This window comes from Heteronotia binoei, chromosome 1, assembly GCF_032191835.1.
Source record: "Heteronotia binoei isolate CCM8104 ecotype False Entrance Well chromosome 1, APGP_CSIRO_Hbin_v1, whole genome shotgun sequence".
Classification (NCBI taxonomy): domain Eukaryota; kingdom Metazoa; phylum Chordata; class Lepidosauria; order Squamata; family Gekkonidae; genus Heteronotia; species Heteronotia binoei.
Window position 1 is genome coordinate 75,484,362 of NC_083223.1, and position 20,520 is coordinate 75,504,881.

The following is a 20,520-nucleotide window of genomic DNA, read 5'->3' on the forward strand; positions in this document are numbered from 1 at the left end:
AAGGTAGAAAGAGAGAGAGGGAGAAGGAAGCAGATGACAGCCAGTTGCTTGGCGGCCTGATTCGGTTTGACACCCCTGGTCTAGAGATCAGTTGTAATTGTGGGAGAGCTCCATGGCCCACCTGGATTTTGGCAGTTCTCATACCCACAGAGCTGTGATAGGAGAAATATTTAGAGATCCTGATGAACTACATTACAAATAATACATGCATATGAAATAGAACTCTAGGGTTGCCAGGTTGGTCAGATCAGTGGTTGGGGATGGGGCTTGTTTTTTGGGGAGCAAGGAGGGAGAAGCAGGAAATAAATGTGGCATGCTTACATCAACAGGAAATGACACAGGCACACTGGTGATGCGAGGGGGAGATGCTCTGGTTTGGAGGCAAAACTTTATGCTTTGAAGCTAATTCTACCATAGAGTTTTGTTCAAAAACCAGAGCATCGCCCTTGATGTCACCAACTTACCTACATCACTTCCTGGTGACATAAGCATGTCACGTTTATTTCCCACTTCTTGCTTGTTGGGGAGGTAATTCCCACCATGACCACCCTGTGGCCATTTCGTCTCACATTCTGAAAGCTCTGAGGTGGGGGTGGGGTGGGGCTCCTAACCAGGGTATCCCCCACTCCCAAATGGGGGATTGGCAACCCTAGGACTAATCTAAATTGTAGGCAAAAATCTGTCATAAAATTAACACATTGAAATGTGAATAATTCTGGAGAAAAGTGAAAGAATTGTCCCAAATCAACTCAAGGTTGGGAAGGTATGAAAAAGCAAATTATTTTGCAATATAGAATGCTGTCAAAAGGCAGAGAGGAATGCATAACTGATAAATGAGGCATGCCCCTTTCAAAGTATATCAATTACTAATTTAAAAAGCTGAATCGAATTGAGAGACAAAAGCAGTACTGGGTGACAGCTCACTCCTTCCTGAAAATCATCAGCTGGGTAATTTTATTAACTTTCCTACAAATGCTGACAAGCAATCTAAAACAAGGATTAAATTTTCAGCTAGTGCATAGCTGATATTTAAAACAGTAGGAAAAGCTAATGACTGAAAGAAAGCTTTACTAATTAAATATAGATCAGTCTTTGGATGTGACAGATGGATAAACAAACAAGAATAAGTTAGTATTATAATATGCACAATGGGAAACACTGAACAAAGAAGTAACAGGGCCAACCAGCTGCATAAAAATGATATAGACACCAATTATCTACCATAGTGACCAACATAAACGTCTGTGGTTATTGAGTCACCAAAAAGTTGCACTCTGTATACAGTTCAATGGACACAGAACTTATCATTCTGCTGGAATTAATAGAGATACCAGTCCATATGCAGCAAGTTCATTCATACAAAACAGGGATACAAATAGAAGCAAATATAATCAGCCCTCCATTATGGAACTAGGGTTGCCAGGTCTGACTCAGGAAATATCAGGGGACTTTGGGGGTGGAGCCAGGAACAAGATTGTGACAGCACAATTGAACTCCAAAGAGAGTTCTAGCCACCATGTTTAAAGGGACCATGTTTCTTTTAAATGTTTCCCCTTTACTGGAATTAATGGAGGATAGGGGCACCTTCTTTGGGGGCTTATAGAATTTGACCCTCTCGTCCAATTTTTTGTAACTTGGGGGTTTTCTGAGGAGAGGCACCAACAGCCATGCTGAACGTTTGGTGTCTCTATCTCAAAAAACAGCTCTCCCAAGCTCCAGATACCCATGGATCAATTTCTGCATTACTCAAAGTGATTGGGTGTCTGTATGAAAGTGTTTATTTGTCCCTGGATCACACATGCCTGATGAAGCATCTGGGAAACTGCTTGGTACACGCTAACTATCTGTTGCATTGTTTTGTGAGGGGACAACAAGAATTGCCTTCTTCAGATTCCTACATGAGCAAATAGAAAGAAGCAGAGCTCCATGATACAATGTTAAGCTCTTTTGTGGACTTGAATCTTGGGGTATGTAAATTGAGCTTTTCACTGCATGTACAAATGTTTTTGTCAAGTCTGCATTGAGTTCAAAGGTGGAATGTTGTACAGGGCTTTACATGTAGCTCTTGAGACACATATATATCTCAAGAGAATATATATATATATATATATATATATATATATATATATATATATATATATATTCTATTGTTGCTAGAAATTTACAATTTTTCATAAAATTTTCTAAAAAAAATAGTATTACACAGAGTATTACTTTACAGCTTTTTGTGGCTGTGTTTGCTTTTTCATTAGGATTCTATACCATGCAGGGCAGTGAAGAAACAAGTATTAAGAAGATTGGGATTTTGTGGATAATTTGTGGTACAATAGTTGTGGATATTATTTGGCTTTAAAATCTTTCCCCGAAGAATTGAAATTCACATGTTAATGAAGCCTACAAATGTTGCAGAGTGGGGACAGAAATCAAAATGGCTGACAATTTTTGTTCAGTGAACTGGCTGTAACTATGTAATGAACTATCACACAGCCACCATTTATAGCTCCAATGAAATGTTATGGTCTTAATCTTTGTTGTTGTTTTTAACAGTGATGTATATGTACAAAACACTACCCTACAGATATAAAAGCCCTTTCATCTTGGCAAAACAGAGCTCTCTCATTGGTGTTCTCCATCAACCTTTGGCCCATCAAACCCTCAATCAAGAGTACTTGTGTGCCATTGGTTGAGTCCACTCCTCTCTCCTGCCCGAATGGCTGTTGCTAGTCAGCCAAGCTGATTCTGTCAGTAAATCTTGGTTCTGGCAGTTTCTGTTTCTCCCTACTTTCCCATTGGCAGAGCTATCTGTGGCACTGCTTCACAGAGGAGAGAAAGAAACCCTTCCCTCGACAAGATAAGGAGGAAAAGAGCCAGAGAAAGCCTTACCTTGATTGGCTGAAGGAGGAGGAGGGAAAGAGTCAGAGAAAGCCTTTCCTTGATTGGCTGAGGGTTCTTCCCCCTCCTTCTCTGGAAGGTAAATAGCCAAAGACGGGGTGGGGGGGATGGTGTCCCATAGCAGCAGATCAGATACACAGTGAGAGAGATAGGGAGGGAAAATGAGAGACAGAGAGAGACTGAAGTCCTGTGCTTAAGACCAATAATGTTATCAGAGAGAGAGTATTGGTCTGAAAGGTATCGCTAAAGGCCTCTGAGGGAGAACTCATTTGAGTCAGTCCTGAATAGGGCTGTCAGGTTTCAGGTTGGTGGGAAATTCCTGGAGATTCTGTGGTGAAGTTTGAGGAGGGCATAGGAGTTAAGGGTTCAGAATTGGGCCTGAAGTCAGAGGGTCAGATAAAGGGAAGGAGATAGGGTTGCCAATTCCATGTTAGGAAATTCCTGGATATTTAAGGGGTGGAGCCTGGAGGGGGTGGAGTTTGAGGAGGGGTGGGACCTCAGACAGGTACAATGCTATAAACTACAGTCTCCAGAGCAGCCATTTCCTCCTGGGGAACCACTGTTGCCCATCACCAAGTGAGAGCTGGAGATCACCCAGACTTACAACAGCTCTCCAGATGGCAGAGGTCAGCTCCCCTTGAGGTGTGTCTGTGTGTGAATGCCTTCACTTGGGTAGGTGGGACGATAGCAAGGTTGGGGGGCACTCTTATTCCTAGTTACAATGTAAGTTATAAATACACATTGTGACACTTTTAAAAACAACTTAAGATGGCACTGTGTGTATGTAATATTCCAGCAAAACAGCTGCAAATGATTCAAAGGGACCTGGCTATATTAAGCACTAATCAGATTAACTGCATACAGCAATTATCATGTTGGGATTGTCCTGATGTTCTCCTGTCTCCCAAGTCCAGAGAAAGAGGAAAGCCCTTTTTAACACAAGGCAGGCACAACACTTCATCAAAATCCTCAGAGATTCTACACACTCTCTTCAGGTTTAACAGTAGATTGCCACCAGGCGCTTAAACTATTCCCATTAACTCCAGAGGAAGAGCCAGTCTCTAAGCTTTTCAGGAAAACTATTACAGAAAGTCAACTCTGCAAGGTAGACTTGCAGTCAGTATTCCCTCTAAGCTGAGTTAATGTGAACTAGCTCACAGATTTTTGGCCTCCAGCTCACACATTTTTGACTTTGCTCAGGAAAAATAGCCCTACAGAAGACTAATATGCAGTAGCTCACAACTTTAATGCCAGTAGCCCACAAAGTAGAATTTTTGCTCACAAGACTCCATGGCTTAGAGAACATAAGAACATAAGAGAAGCCATGTTGGTTCAGGCCAACGGCCCATCAAGTCCAACACTCTGTGTCACACAGTGGCAAAAAATGTTATATACACACATACACTGTGGCTAATAGCCACTGATGGACCTGTGCTCCATATTTTTATCTAAACCCCTCTTGAAGGTGGCTATACTTGTGGCCGCCACCACCTCCTGTGGCAGTGAATTCCACATGTTAATCACCCTTTGGGTGAAGAAGTACTTCCTTTTATCCGTTTTAACCTGTCTGCTCAGCAATTTCATCGAATGCCCACGAGTTCTTGTATTGTGAGAAAGGGAGAAAAGTACTTCTTTCTCTACTTTCTCCATTCCATGCATTATCTTGTAAACCTCTATCATGTCACCCCGCAGTCGACGTTTCTCCAAGCTAAAGAGTCCCAAGCGTTTCAACCTTTCTTCATAGGGAAAGTGCTCCAGCCCTTTAATCATTCTAGTTGCCCTTCTCTGCACCTTCTCTAAAGCTATAATATCCTTTTTGAGGTGCGGCGACCAGAACTGCACACAGTACTCCAAATGAGACCGCACCATCGATTTATACAGGGGCATTATGATACTGGCTGATTTGTTTTCAATTCCCTTCCTAATAATTCCCAGCATGGCATTGGCCTTTTTTATTGCAAACGCACACTGTCTTGACACTTTCAGTGAGTTATCTATCATGACCCCAAGATCTCTCTCTTGATCAGTCTCTGCCAGTTCACACCCCATCAACTTGTATTTGTAGCTGGGATTCTTAGCCCCAATGTGTATTACTTTGCACTTGGCCACATTGAACCGCATCTGCTACGTTGACGCCCACTCACCCAGCCTCAACAGATCCCTTTGGAGTTCCTCACAATCCTCTCTGGTTCTCACCACCCTGAACAATTTAGTGTCATCCGCAAACTTGGCCACTTCACTGCTCACTCCCAACTCTAAACCATTTATGAACAAGTTAAAGAGCATGGGACCCAGTACCGAGCCCTGCGGCACCCCACTGCTTACCGTCCTCCACTGCGAAGACTGCCCATTTATACTCACTCTCTGCTTCCTATTACTCAGCCAGTTTTTGATCCACAAGAGGACCTGTCCTTTTACTCCATGATTCTCAAGCTTTCTAAGGAGCCTTTGATGAGGAACTTTATCAAAAGCTTTCTGGAGGTTACATTGCAAGTTACAGCACTGAGTTTCCAAACTAAAACAACTGTGGGCAAGCAGGCTAAGGTTCCTGGACTTAGCTTTAAGGCTGTAGAGACAAGACCAAGTGAGAGACAAGACCAGCGGGTGTTGATAATTTTACTTGAAGTCCACGGAGCAGTTATCTCCTGTGAGGGAATGTTTTTCTCAGTCAAGCAGCCTAGCTGGGATCTTAAAGCGAGGCTAGCTTCATCAAAGTCTTGCTAGGAACCAAAATGCACTACAGGGATGCATAGGTTAGTCACTGTATGCTAGCATTTGACACATGAAGGCTGCACCATAGTAATGGATTTTGTTGAAGGTTTCCAGAGCTCTTATATTTGTAGAAATGCATCAACAACCAGAAATTTGTATCCTTTACTTTCCTTCTGCCTAAGTGAAAAGGAAAGTGACCTAGATAGAAAGAACCCAAAACTCCTGAAGAAGTGTCTAACTGCAGAACATACTCCCATATACTGAGCCACTTTAAATCTCCTAAATAAATAAATGACACAATATGTCTCTTTGTGGTTATTAGTAAAAATAAATAACTTGATGAAGTTGATCACAACACACTGCTTTGAATTTTGAAGAGAATTTTTTCCTCTCAAACCAGTGTATAAAGAAGATAATGCGTCTTTAGCCACTGGTATCCTACCTTCCTATTTGTGGGAATTCCTTTATTTTCTTTTTAATAATTACATTGTTTCCCTTAGTTCTCAGCCTTCTCTTACTAAGATAATTCTCTGTTTCCTTTACTCAGTTTTAAGTATCTAGAGGACTAATGCTATCAATCCAGCTGCACAATGACACATACTGCAGAATGGGAGAGGGAGAGCTCTTTGCCTTCTGGTTATGATTTGCTGGTGTCTTCACAAGTCCTGCGCTTTAAAAGTGACAGTAATCCTCAAGATACTCAATGAGGTGGCTATGATACACCTGAAAGAACTTTGACACCTCTGTTCTGGTGGGCAAGACTCCTTGTTAAAAATGTGCTTCTTAGATGGAAATAGCATTACACTATTGATACCTTCTTGGGAAAGCCCCTGAAGATTGTCAAGTTTGCATATCTATTAAGCTGCATCTAGGATGACTTACATCATGAACTAAAATAATATAACAAAAAAGCAAAGAACACAATGTAAAGCCAAGTAGTAAACCGCATCATGTAGAGAAATCATAAACACCCTAAAGTCAGCATTTTGAAGTACTTTTAATAACAGAATCATCCAAAAAGACTGGAGGTTATCCTTTCATCAGCACTCTAGCACTTGTTAATTACAGCAAACTGGATGATTTAGCCCAGAGTGAGCTTTCCTCCTAGAAAATACTAATTAAGTACATCACTATTATCTATTTATTTGAATCATTATTGGGCAGAGAACTTTTTTATTTGCAACTCTGTCTTGATCTTTTATTTCCCCTTTTTCATGTAATCTTGTCTATGTATATAATAAGAGTTAGCATTTATATAGCACTTTCAGCATTCAAAACATTTCTCCTACATACTGGCATGGACCCAATTGGCATGAACAAAACGTAATGCTAAGAGTGAACTTTTTGGTTGCTTCCTGCACTGCATCACACTATGTACTCCAAAATCATGGACTCTAAATTCAGTGCAACAGTGTGCAGGGCAGGGCTTTTTATACCAGCAGGAACTCATTTGCATTTTAGGACACCCCCCCCCCCCGTGATGTCACCATTGTTTCAGAGAGAGAGAGTGAGTTGCTACCTACTCAGTTTATGGTAAGGATGAGATTTGACTCAAAGCGTTCCTGATTAATAATTCAGTTTCAGCTACTGTACCGTACCATACTTTTGTTATCTGTCTATTCTCTTTTGGGGTCTTTTTTTTTTTTAAATAAAGGATGAAAATGCCATGTTTTGGAGTTGGAAGGTTTGGAATATTACTAATTATAGCAATTATCACAGCTTAAATAGTAGGGATATTTAAAATGAGATTTGCCATAGTGATCACTTGTTTGAAGTAGATATGCCAGGAGATATGTCATCTTTTTTGCTTTTCAAAATATGGTAAGTGGTAACCCTTATGAAAAGAGCCCCATGGCGCAGATTGGTAAAGCTGCAGTACCGCAGTCTGAGCTCCCTGCTCACGACCTGAGTTCGATCCTGGCGGAAGCTGGGTTCAGGTAGCTGGCTCCAGGTTGACTCAGCCTTCCATCCTTCTGAGGTCAGTAAAATGAGTACCCAGCTTGCTGGGGGGAAAGTGTAGATGACTGGGAAAGTAAATGGCAAACCACCCCATAAAAAGTCTGCCATGAAAATGTTGTGAAAGCAACGCCATCCCTGAGTCGAAAATGACTGGTGCTTGCACAGGGGACTACCTTTACCTTTTTTAACCCTTATGAAAGTTCGATTGTGAACAGAAAATGTTGCAGCCGGTACAAATAGGGATGTCATGGGAAAAAAAGAAACAATTCTGACCAGAGCAATTTAGTATAGATTCATTTTACCTTTTTTCACTGGGATAGTTACATAAGCATATTGCCTTTACAGTTTATTCACTGTTAGTTATGATGGAAAGTGGAAAGCCAGAATTAATTAAAATGATTTTTCAAAGCACATAGTAAGCTTTTGTCTGCCTGACTGAGTAAACCCAAAAATATTTATTCCCTGAACTGAAACTCACATCAGATCTCCAGGAATAAATGCTACATCTCTAGCATTTTTTTAAAGGAAAGGACACAATGTGCTAGAAGTGTTTCAAGCTAAGTAAATCAGTACATCAGACAAAGGGTGAGCTCACACATGCATATTTCTCACTCAGTAACTGAAAAACAATGTAAAGACCTGCAAATATAAAACAACTATCAAATACTACAGACAAAACTTTTGTCTTACTTTCAGTATCATAGCAACGCCCCCCCCCCCCACTTCTGTGTCATAAACAAGACATCACAAGATAGTATATGCCTGTGTAAATCCATCCTAAGGTTGCCTCCACTGCCTTGGCAAACCCAAAAGAATTTGTGGGCAGCGCCTTGGGAGGGTGAAGTTTAGGGAGGATGTGATGTCATTTTTGGGTGATGCTGTAGGAAGTTCCTCTAATCTCTATGGTAAAGAACATAGAGACACAGGGAAATTGCTAGAGAGTCACAATGGAGGCCATTCTCTGGATATTTCCTCCCTGCTCCTCTGTTTCTTGAGGGAAGAGGATTCAGGCTGAGGAAAGGAATTTACCAACACTGAGTGAATAAATGGCAAGCCTAATCGGTCTGAAGAATCCATGTTCTAATTGAAAAATTCAAATTGACAGTCCCTGCTTTGACCATATGGCCTTATTGGAGATATGATAGTTACTCAGCACTTTCAACTTGACCTCAAGATACACACACTGACTGAAAACATCTGATGTTAGCCAACTATTTCTGTCTACTCATTGTACTCCTTCGAAACAACTGTTGGCATGTATTTCTATACAGCAGTTGAGTTTGTTTTTAATATAGTTTCATTTCTTTGTGGTTTTACACTACTTAATTTTGACCACCCGATAAAATATCTGAATCACCATAGGGTTAAAAATTGAATTATTACTGCTGTCTCCAAAGGGCGAGTCTGAATATTAAGCATCAATACAAGTGAAATCATGTGAATTTATTAGAGACATGTAATTCAGCTATACTACATTTGGAACAGTTACAAATAATTCTGAATCCGTATTTTATTTATATTTATTTGTATCCTGCCCTTCCCACAAGCAGGCTCAGGGCAGGTTCCAGTATAAGTTCATAGTACCAGACAAATCAACAATTAAATTCTATCTAAAATATACATCTAAAAACAGCAGTCAGTATAAAATGACTGATCCCTCAACAGATCTCAACAAAAAGCAGTTGATTACCAGGTGGCCATTTGAATATGAGGTTCTAAAATATCATATTATATTGTATTGTATTGTACTGTATCGTATCCTGTCCTGTCCGTCACCCCAAGTGTTTTGGCACTTTCTGGCTCTCTCATTGGCTGTGGTGTGTGCTCCATCAGTCATTGGCCTGTCAACCATCACTTAAGTTCCATTGCATTCCATTGGTTAAGTCTATTCCTCTCTCCCACCTGCTGTTGCCTACCAACTCTCTGTGGCATTCAGAAGATAAAGTAGGCAGGAGTGGTGGGGAGATGGCAAAGAGATGAGGAACAAAGGAGGTAATGCAACTAGACAGCAAGGCCTGGTCCCACCAGGAGCATTTCCTCAGAGGCCATGATAGCTGCCTCTTTTCTGTCACTCCCTCTTTTCCTCCCCTCAGTCTCACCCCAGGACAGATTAGGACTGAGTCACTGGGGAAGCTGTTAGGCAGTGGCTGTTGCTAGTCAACCAAGCTTGGTTCTGTCAGTAAAGGGAGAGGCCTCAGCTGAATATAATGCTATAGTGTCCACCCTCCAAAGCAGTTCTTTTCTCCAAGAGGAGAGAGATCTGTTGTCTGGAGTTCAGTTGTTGTTGTTTTCTTCAAAGAAGAAATATGCTTTATTTGAAGTTTACAACATAATATAGTCAGTTCTAAATAAGGGTAGATACATTTGTTTTGTTATAACATATAGTGTAATCCAACAATAACTTATATCTTAACTGAAGACTATCAAGCTATGCTATACTTTAACAAGAAGACTTTCAAAAATAAATTAGTTTTTTATAATAAGGATTTTTTGGAATAATGTCATTTTCTGTAAAGTAAGTCATTACTGCAACTATATGCCTTTCATATTGGTCATAAGGAATATCATATGTGTTATATGCAATCTTACACATGATGAAAGTATCCCAGATTCTGTTATACCACATTTCAATAGTAGGAATAACTTTGTTCACCCATGTTGATGCAATGACCATTCTGGCTGAGGCTACTAGAATATGTATTAAATCTGTTGTGCCAGCACAGGATTTTGCATCTTTCCAACTGTGCAGCAGGAATATATCAGGTTTTATAGGTAAGTCTACCAGAGTGATTTTTTAATTTGGTTTTTTATTTGTTTCCAGAATTCAGCTATGTATCTGCATTCCCACCATCTGTGTATGAAATCTACTTGTTCACCACATAATGGGAGTTCAGTTGTGATACCAAGAGATCTTCAGGCTCCACCTGGAGGTTGTCCACACTAGGCCTGGCTGCCTGGCGACCCCCCATGACAATCAGTGTGGTGTAGAAGTTAGTGCTTCAGAGCGAGATCTGCCAGACCCAGGTTCTTTCTGCAGAAGCTGACTGGGTTATTTTGGACCAGTCATAGACTTTCAGCCTAACATACCTCACAGGATTGATATGCAGATCAAAAGGGGGAGAGGAGAATGTTGTAAGCTCCTTTGGTTCTTACTACCTAGCCACATAACTAATATGTCCTCTAAAGTATTCTTCTTTTCTTCTCTAGAATCTTAAAGCCTTTCACAGCACTAGTATGGGATTCTAATCAGAAGACTGCTTCTCAGACTCTGTAGACTGCTGACTAACCACAAGTAACTATTAATTGCTATAACTCTGCTGAGAGTTAACTGCTGACCTCTCTCTCTGTCTCTGTCTCTCTCTCTCCTCACACATACTTCTTAGCTCCACCCACACTCTCTCACTTCTCAACCAATCACCTCACACATTCATTCCCCCTCTTTCACCCCTTTTCTCTACTGCAAATACCAACAGTTAAAGGAACACACATACATATATTCAAATACTTGCAGTTTGCAACTGGAGCTTCCTCTTTCCCACAGAAAAAAAATCCAGTTGGAAACAATTGCTAAAGAATATCAGAAGTGTATTTCCCAATGTGTGCAAAAGCAGCCACATTTTTGTGAGGAGGGGAGTGTCTGCCAACAGTATGAAACATGGGCAAGGTACAGAAAGTTGGTATATGGGGAAGGAAGCAGAAACATTGCTGGGCTTCTCTGAGACACCCTTTGAACCCTGAGAAGCATGGTGCAGTCTAGTCCACAGTACAGGGCATGCCATGCCTCATTCTGCTGCCTCCTCCTGTCCTTCCCATCTTTCAACTGCTACTCCAGGACTGTAGTCACTCTCAACTGGGCTGTGCCTAGTACTGTTGAGGCATTTAACCGACTCCCCAGCACTTGCTTTCCTTTGCTTCACTGTGCCATGCCCAATGCTGCCCAGGTGGCACTTGCACTGGTCAGGGTTCATGCCAAAGACTGCTGGCTGCAGATTGTCTGGCATTGCTGCCTGGCAATGGTGGCTGTTGCTGCTGGGTGCACTTGCAACATGTTCTCAGCTTTTTGAGTTGGCATAAGTACTGGAAAAGATCAGAGAGATGAGGGAAACCTTGTACAAAGTGGTTTGCCTTCTTGTATCCTCTAGTTGGAAAATAGTTATTCCTACTGACTTTAATGAAAGCCCAAAGCTATTTGGGAATTCAGATTTTCTAAATTCCAACTCTGAAGGATCCTAACTCCAAATTTTTTATCCAAATTTGGTGCTAGGGAACATCCTAGAATGTATCCTGAAAATTGATGTATTATTTTGTCTCTCTAATAAAATCAGTTTGACTTTCTTGGAGGTTTAGCTGTAGAACAGAAGAGACAACTTCACTTCAGGTCATTAGTTTGGATCCGGGTAGCTGAATATTATTGAAGATGCACAGAGAATATTCAAAGCACAGAGAACAATGGGGTTTTCATATGATATTGTACTGTTGTCACACTGTGGACAGATGGATAATGTAGCCTTCTGGATGTATCAGAGGTTAGTGCTGAGCCAGAAATATGCAAATGGGACCTATTAGCAGTGTTTTAATAAATTACTGAAAGATCTTGGTGAGAAGTAAGTAGCTGAATGAATGCTAGTATAATTTGGTGAGAACACACAGCTTCCAAGCAGGCATCTACTCATTATGTTCCTTCAACATTCTGAAACATTAAACGTCTAAGAAAATTATCATATTGCTTGGACTTCTTTATTTCAGTTGAGATATACTACACTGCCAAATAAAATTGTCATATGGGCCTTTTTCCATTGTAGACATAAAAGGCTACAGGGTACTTAAGATTCTGAGTTTTCCCATATATTTAAGCAAGTCTATATAAGAACATAAGAGAAGCCATGCTCAGGCCAGTGCCCCATTTAGTAGTCAAACATTTTGTGTCATACAGTGACCAAAACCCAGGGTCCACCAGTGGGGCCAGAATTCCGGAAACACTACCACTGTTGACCCCCAAGTACCAAGAATACAGAGCATCGCTGCCCCAGACATAGGCTGTAGTCAGACTGGCACCCTGGGGCACTTTGGAGGCAGTGATAAGTACTCCATTGCATTTTGATCTGGTCTTACCACGTGCTTCTTCCATGGTGTTAAACCTATATGATGCCCTGGCTAAGCCCCTCAGTGAGAGGGGATTTTTTTACTCTGGGAAAGATATCTTCAGGAAAAGAGAACATCAAACTCCCAATTCCTTAAATTTATAACAATTTATTAAAGCTTATTAATACATAGTTCCCTCAAAAGATTTTTATCATTTAAGTTCATGTATAACTCTCAAATTCATGCTTTTCTTACAAGAAGATGCAATGAATACATTGCTATCTCCCACATAACTATTCCTATGGCTAAACATCATCATCATTATCACCACCACCACCATGGTTTGTGTGCTGCCTTATCCTGACTGACGCTGGGCTCTAGGCAATGCACATCAACATAAAATAAATATAAAATCAGTAATCTGATTTATTAAAAACATTTCACTACCCCATAACATCCTTTGTAGTGTGCAACAATTCATCTTTCGAGATATCAGGAGCAGAGAATCCCCCTTGGAGAGAGGAGAAGGGGGGTGCCAGCCCACCAATCACTGTCCTCAAGCAAAAGCCTGGTGAAACAGCTCTGCTTTGCAAGCCTTGTGAAATTGTAGAAGATCCCACAGGGTCCTAGTATCTTCCGGCAGAGCATTCCAATAAATTGGGGCCAGGACTGAAAAGGTCCTGGCCCTAGTTGAGGACAGCTGTATCTATTTGGAGCCAGGGATCACCAGTAGATTTTTACCTGTAGAGCATAATGCTCTTCCAGAGACATAGCAGAGGAGGTGATCCCATAGATATGTAGATATTAGCTGCAGAAAAAGCCAAGCAGGGACTCATTTGCATATTAGGCCACACCCCTGATGTCACCATTGTTTAACACAAGGCTTTTTTGTAGAAAAAGCCCAACAGGAACTCATTTGCATATTAGGCCACACCCCTGACACCATGCCAGACAGAACTGCGTTCCTATGCGCTCCTGATAAAAAAAAAGCCCCGGCCACACCAAATGCATAGCAGTAATGCATCTCACCACTACTTACGGACCATTCAGATTAGAGCTGTGTGTCAACCATAGAGTCATGGTTCGGTCTTTTTTTTTTTTTTTTTTTTTTTTTTTTAGTAAACTTAGACTTTGGGGGGGGGGGAAACATTTCTTGGGTGTGCATGAGTGCCCATGTGCATATGCTCTACCATTAAAGAAAAACAAAACGGTGAAATCAGAACTAAAGGTTCACACTTCCAAACTGGTTTGAACATACAGGGGGAGTTGAGAAACATGCGGTGAATGCCCACGCTCATATGCTCTACCATTAAAAAAAAAAAACAGAACAGTCAAACTGGAACTAAAGGTATACACTTCTAAAGTGGTTTGAGCATGCATTGGGGATTCAAGAAACATGGGATGAATGCATGGGATTCATTAGCACAGGAATTCAATTACTGTCTATTCATATCCAAATCATCTTACAACAGGGTGAGTGTGACTGGGAAATAGCGGCCAGATCTGGCTGTATGAATTTTAATCCATTAGGGAAAAACAACTATATCGGGCCAAAATGCCCATCTGATTGCAGCCATAGTGCTTCATCTATACCTTGTGGCTAATAGCTACTCATGGACCTCTGCTCCATATTTTTTTCTAATCTCCTCTTGAAGCTGTCTATGTTTGTAGCTCCCACCACTTCCTGCAGCAGGGAATTCCATGTGTTAAATTACTCTTTGGGTGAAGAAATACTTCCTTTTATCTGTTCTTAAACCTACTGCTCATCAATTTAATTGTGTGCTCATGAGTTCTTATATTGTGAGATAGAGGGGAAAGTATTTCTTTCTCTACCTTCTCTGTCCCATGCATAATTTTGTAAACTTTTATCACATCATCCCTTAGTCATTGTTTCACTAAGCTAAAAAGCCATAACCTCTTTAACGTTCTTCACAGGGACAGTAAATAAGATTGCTGACAATAAGTAGGACTGGAAACCCATTTCCCCCCTGTTATCTACATTTCAGCAGTATGCAAATGATAGCAACAATCAGCCATTATGCTTTATATTGACTACTATGTCAAACATCCTTCTGAAATGCTGAAAATGTCCAGACCCATTTCACAGGAGTTAAAAAAAAGTGAGATGGTTCCAAGGCACTATCTCAGGAACTGGATTCTAGGATGTGATTTAGGCCTGGTCTACAGATGCAGCAAGTGATAATGAAGCATCAGAGTGCTGAGGTGGTAGAATGGACTGCACTGCTTCAAACTGCAGTTAAGGGTTACATTGTTTAAAGTTCCCTATGTGAATAATTTCTTCTAATTGGAAAACTAGCCCAGTATAGTATAGAATATGTTAGAACCTCTGTGCTACTTATTAATTCTATACTTTTTAATAGAGAAGAGCTTTAAAAATCCGACTTTCTCAGCTGCAGTCTGAAATGGACCACCACCTCAATAGTCTATCAGCACAGTCTACTGTATGTGTAGTAGACCAAGAGTCTGCCTTTTCACATGACCCAGGGTTGGTCTGTTAAGGAGGCATTTTAATTCCATGACAAGATGTTTTGCTTTGATGAATCTCTTCATTTCTAAGCACTGGTTCACACATTACAAAGTCCAAACAGTAAACATATGGATTACCAACAGATTTAGTCATGGGGTTCTGTGCTTGGAACTCAGTTCCTAGCCCTGTGAGGGCCAAATTCAGAAAAGGTGCATCGGGAGAAGGGGCCTAAGTTCCCCTTTTCTGTGCCATTTTCCCTAACGGAAACAGCCCTAGGAACTACTATTTTCTTTTCTCATTGGGAAAACTAATGGCTACCCATAGTTTTCTACAACAAGGCAAATAGGGAATCTCCAGGGCCATTTCCAGCTGGGCAGATGGTATGGGAGGGAAGGCTGAAGCTCATTTCTTTTGCATGCTGCAGTCCATTTGGCAACTATGTGCCTGGGAACTGAGTTTCCAGCATGAAACTCCAGCAGCAAAACTTTCAAAGCCCAGATGTCTATCATGTGGACTTTGTACCATGTGTATCAGGTCTAAATAACACCTAGTGCAATATGCTTTTTAGATCCTCCTGATTACATGCAATATTTCCACATCAGTGACAATGCACACTGGGGGATAGGATTTTCAGTAAAAGCTTGGCAACCAGTTGGAGACCCAGGACTTGGACGGGGATAGTCTCACAAGCTCCAAAGCAGCCATTTTCTCCAGGGAAGCTGATTTCTGCCAGTTGGAGATCAATTGTAAAATCTGGAGATCTCCAGGCCCCACCTGGAGGCTGTCAACCCTAGCTGATGCTCTAGCATCTGAACAAACTGTATGGTTTAACCATAAAATTGTGACCAAATACTTCAAGCATTGCTGGAGATGCTGTGAGTTCCTCTATTTCCTTCTTCTTTTTACCCTTCTGCCCTGCTGAGCAGTAGCTGGAAGGGCCGAATGGGAACAGGAGATCTCCAGCTCCCAGTGGAAACTTAGCAATTCTATTGGGAGATACCCATTGATGGCATGGAAAGTTGCCATATAATCAGTGGGAGAAGAATCACTATTACAAATTTGTATAGTAAAAGCTATATAATTGCTGCACATGTATTTTCATTTCAGCAAAATTCTAAGCCATATGGTAATGTGGTCTTTCTGGACAAATCCTTGTCATAGTAAATGAGGCCACATTTAACATAACTGCATTGCTACATTAAAATGGCTGAAATATATATCTGCTCCAGCATGGAGATATGGAAAAGTGTAGGTATTTTCAAATCCTACTTTAAAAGGACTAATGAGTGGGAATGTTATTCAGACTTTAAAAAACAAAACAAAACAACAGAGACAAGTTATAACACAAACTGACAAAACCCGGAACTACTTAAGATAAATCTGCAGATCTGTCATAAAAACCACATATCAAAATAATCTTGAATCAAGCTGTCATGTGCACTTCTCAAAGAATAAGAAATAACTGCAAGTTTGTTATTGAATTCTTTCCCTGTCCTTTCCTGTCCTGGGTAGGTCTTTCAATTGTTCAAGAACGTATCTTATCCACTAAATGTTTCAGGCAGTAGAACTTCCAAAACTTTCTTGTGGAAAGCTTTTGTAATCTCTGCCAGGAAGCTTCTTCTAGATAGTAACTTTCTTGTTTCTAAAATGCTACTTCGATTCTCTTTCTCAGACCGAGTTGAGTCATTTTCCTCTTCTTAATCATGGGTGCTTCGCTGTTCATACCACTAGTTAATTTATAATAATGATGTCGAATAAGTCTACCTTAATTGAAGTAAAATACTTCTAAAAAAGCAATGAACATTTTGCTTGCCATTTGCTGAAGATAAGTATTCCCTTTCCCTGACCATGTGTCCCAATTTTTAGAATGCTATTAAGAGATTACATTAACTGGATTGTGAAAAATGAAAGACAGAATAAACAATGGTTTAAAAAGTGAATTGTAACAAAATAAAAAATCAACCACAAGAGGTGATAGTATCTTGATATTTGTTGGGAGGAAAACATAATCTAGAAGTCTTTCATTTTGTTTTATGATTAAATCATTGTTCATTACTGCTGTTTAAATATGTTAGTGATTTATACAGTTCCTCTTACAAAGCAATTTAAGAAACCTTTGGCAGAAAGAGTCACAATCTGTCATCTGGAAACAGATTTAAAATATTATTTTGATAGTTATATTGATAGCCCAATTTCATTGTTCATCTCTCTTTACTCATTCTGACATTTTAATACAAACATATTTGATCTTGAATTTATTATAAATTATATTTGCACTACTCAGGTGAAAGGAATATGAATTCAATCACTCAGGAAATAACTTGGGCAATCTCTGACACATTTGTGATACATTACATGCTAAAGTAGAAGAAGAGGAGATTGGATTTATACCCCACCCTTCACTTGAAGTCTCAGAGCATCTTGCTATCTTCTTTCCCTTCCTCTCTCCACAACAGACATCCTGTGAGGTAGGTGGGGTTGAGAGAGCTCTGAGAGAACTGTGACTGACCCAAGGCTTTATATGGAGGAGTGGGAATCAAACCTGCTTCTCCCAGTTTACTCACTTAACTACTACACCCAACTGGCTCTTAATCACTACATGTATAAGAAACTTTTCAACTGTTCTAGAGTCAGTATGTGGCCTGTATGTCTGTACTTTCATTCAATCGTTCAAATGTTAGAAGATGATTTAAAAAGTAAAACTAATTCAAACCACCCGAGTAAACAATATCAACCCTTTCCAAAAAGTCATTGTTGTGCCACAGTAATATAACAAAAAGTCTAATATTATCACACTTTCATGTTGTAGAACTACAAAAATGCTGTGTTAGCTTTTAAGAACATCAGAAAGAACACTAGTGAGTTGTGACGAATACTGAACGACTTCCTTTGAATGGCTCCCCACTAAATAACTGAACAAAGTGATGCTTCGTTTTCTTCCAAATTAGTTTGGCAAAGCAACCTGCACCCTTTTACTCATATTATTACAGTTCTTGCATATCTAACCCTGTCCCCCTATGAATGCCAGCATGCTTTCTACTTGCACGATACTTTTAATTTACTGTGCAGCATAGATACAGTCATTAATTTTATCCTGATTTATAAACATGTGTTGCAGTCAAGGATACACAGCTCATTTTGAATTGCAAGAGTTTCTACACACTTAGAAGCAGGTCTGACAATGCACTCTTAAACAGGTTTACTCAGAATCCTATGAAGCTTACTCTCAGGAAAGCATTTTTAGGATTACACTGTAAATTCAATCAGGACATTAAACCAATGAATCAAGCCAACTGCAATCAACTTGAATCTAATTATTTTCAGTGGAACCCATTTTAGTCAATCCAGAGCTGCTGAATAGGCATTTATATATATCTCCTCACCTTAGCTGTGTGATCCTCCTTTGTTTTTGAAATTATGTGTCTTATTGAAAGTGCAAGCAAACTTTAAAAATCTGAGCAAACTCTACATAGTCCTTATTTGTATGACTCATGGATTTGGCATTCAGAAATTAAACTACTACTCAACCTAGAAGTAACTTAAATTCTGTTGTCCAAATGATAATGACTTCAAAATTTTCAGTGCAGGGACATACAAAAACACATAAGACAGTTATAAACAGTGAGTTCTACATTCTTCCATTTCTACACTTTCTGGTTGAAGAATGTAACACAAAAACACACTTTAGTAGGCACTTACCTTTGCTTCCTTGAACTTGGAGAGCAAGGCAAATGAAAAGAAATATTAATCCAGTTTTCAAATTCATGCTGCCTTTTATCATTCACAATTGTCAAAGGTAGTCATGCAGAAAAGAGGTTAGGCTGGACTGAATAAAGAGATTCTATTTTAAAGGAGAAAAATCCCCAGACTTCTGACTAGCTTTATATATATTTTTTGAAAGATATGTCCCCAAATTGAATTACTTAGAATGTTCCAATATGTAGCAATATTTACACTATACAGATGCTGTGCAAACTGTGAAGCCTATACCTCTAACCTCAAGAGAACTAAAGTAGGACTGGTGCAAGAATTCTGAGAAGAGTGACGAAGTTTAAACAACAACAAAAAAAGCAGTGTCTGTTTCTGGAATAAGCGGTTTATCTGCTGCTCAGACATAATCCCTCTTATGGTCCAGCTGGAAGAGCTGCCTTCATCTTATTAACCTTCTGGAGTGGCATCTGTCAGCGCCAGAAGACTTTCAGCAGCACCGTGATAGACAAAGGAAGCCTTCTTTTAGTGGCCATTACCTGCGAACACTGGACCATTCGGACACTCAGTCATGTGGCCTGTGTCACGTAGAGAAGGATTGCCAAAGGACAGCAGCAGATGAGTGTGTTACTTCCGCGAGGCAAAGTCACAGCTAACAAATGTCCCTTCAGCAAGCTGATGGCATGGAGCCTTTCAGCTAGAAAACCATGAAAAGACTGTTTTAGCAGTGTCTGAGCAAACAATGTCATGACTCAGCAGAAAAGTTTTATAGCAATCACAGCTTGGAACATCCAATTCCAAATTAGATTGGAAGCATGGGTGGGGGCTAGAAAGTGGATTGGATGAGGAGGATGAGATAAAACTTTGCAGGCTAGCAAAAAAATGTTTTTAAATTGTGACAAAGTACTTCCTTAGAATAAAGTTTGAGTCCAGTGGCACCTTTAAGATCGACAAAGCTTTATTCAAGCTACTTCCTTGTTCATTAGACAAATAAGAATTCCACCACACAGTATTTAGGCCCATTATGATATTCCTATTTCCTGTCATTGCAATAAGGTCTTTATTTTAATTGGTTAAAAAGAGGTTCCACATCTTCCAAATGATCAGCGTGAACCATGGAGCCGGTGTTTTCAGTTTCTTGCCTGTTTAATTTGTTGTGACTAGGCATCACACTGGGAGGTTATTCACTGGCAGCAGGAACCTTTCCTCACTCTGCGGGAACAAGTTGCTTTAAGTGCAACCTTCATTTGAACCTGGCCAGAGTTCTATTTTTACTTGGGATTTAAACAATGGTTACAGAAAATAAAGATCCTTGTCTTCTGTCTGCTTGGAGCAAAGATTAAAAAGATGCTGCTGATGGATCAAAATGTGAGCCTACATTCTTTTTGTTTATCTCAGTTTTTAGGGATATGGATTTTGTTTCCTGAACAAACATTTCTACAGCCTTTCGGAACCAGAGAATTCTGAGCCTGCAAATGAGCACACTTTGAACAATGGTCTGGATTTCATCTGCAATATACACTGTAAAGAACATTAGACTGGTAGCAGCACTGATAGCCACACATTCTGCCCTCATATAAAGAACAAGGTGCAACTTCAACCATTAATTAAACCTTGTGAATCTCAGTGTAATCTGGGGGAAAGAGTATATGAATATGGCATCAAGATACTTATGTCTT

At 40.1% G+C, this 20,520-nt stretch overlaps 1 protein-coding gene across 1 annotated transcript in view; it reads right to left on the reverse strand.

Annotated features, from left to right (window-relative positions):
• IMPG1 (interphotoreceptor matrix proteoglycan 1) overlaps positions 1–19,340 on the reverse strand; it is a 154,410-nt gene extending 135,070 nt beyond the window's left edge. The window contains exon 1 of the mRNA XM_060236274.1: positions 18,833–19,340. Coding sequence (XP_060092257.1) covers positions 18,833–18,914 — 82 coding nt within the window. The 5' untranslated portion in view covers positions 18,915–19,340. The remainder of the gene's footprint in view (positions 1–18,832) is intronic.
• Between the last annotated feature and the right edge of the window lie 1,180 nt (positions 19,341–20,520).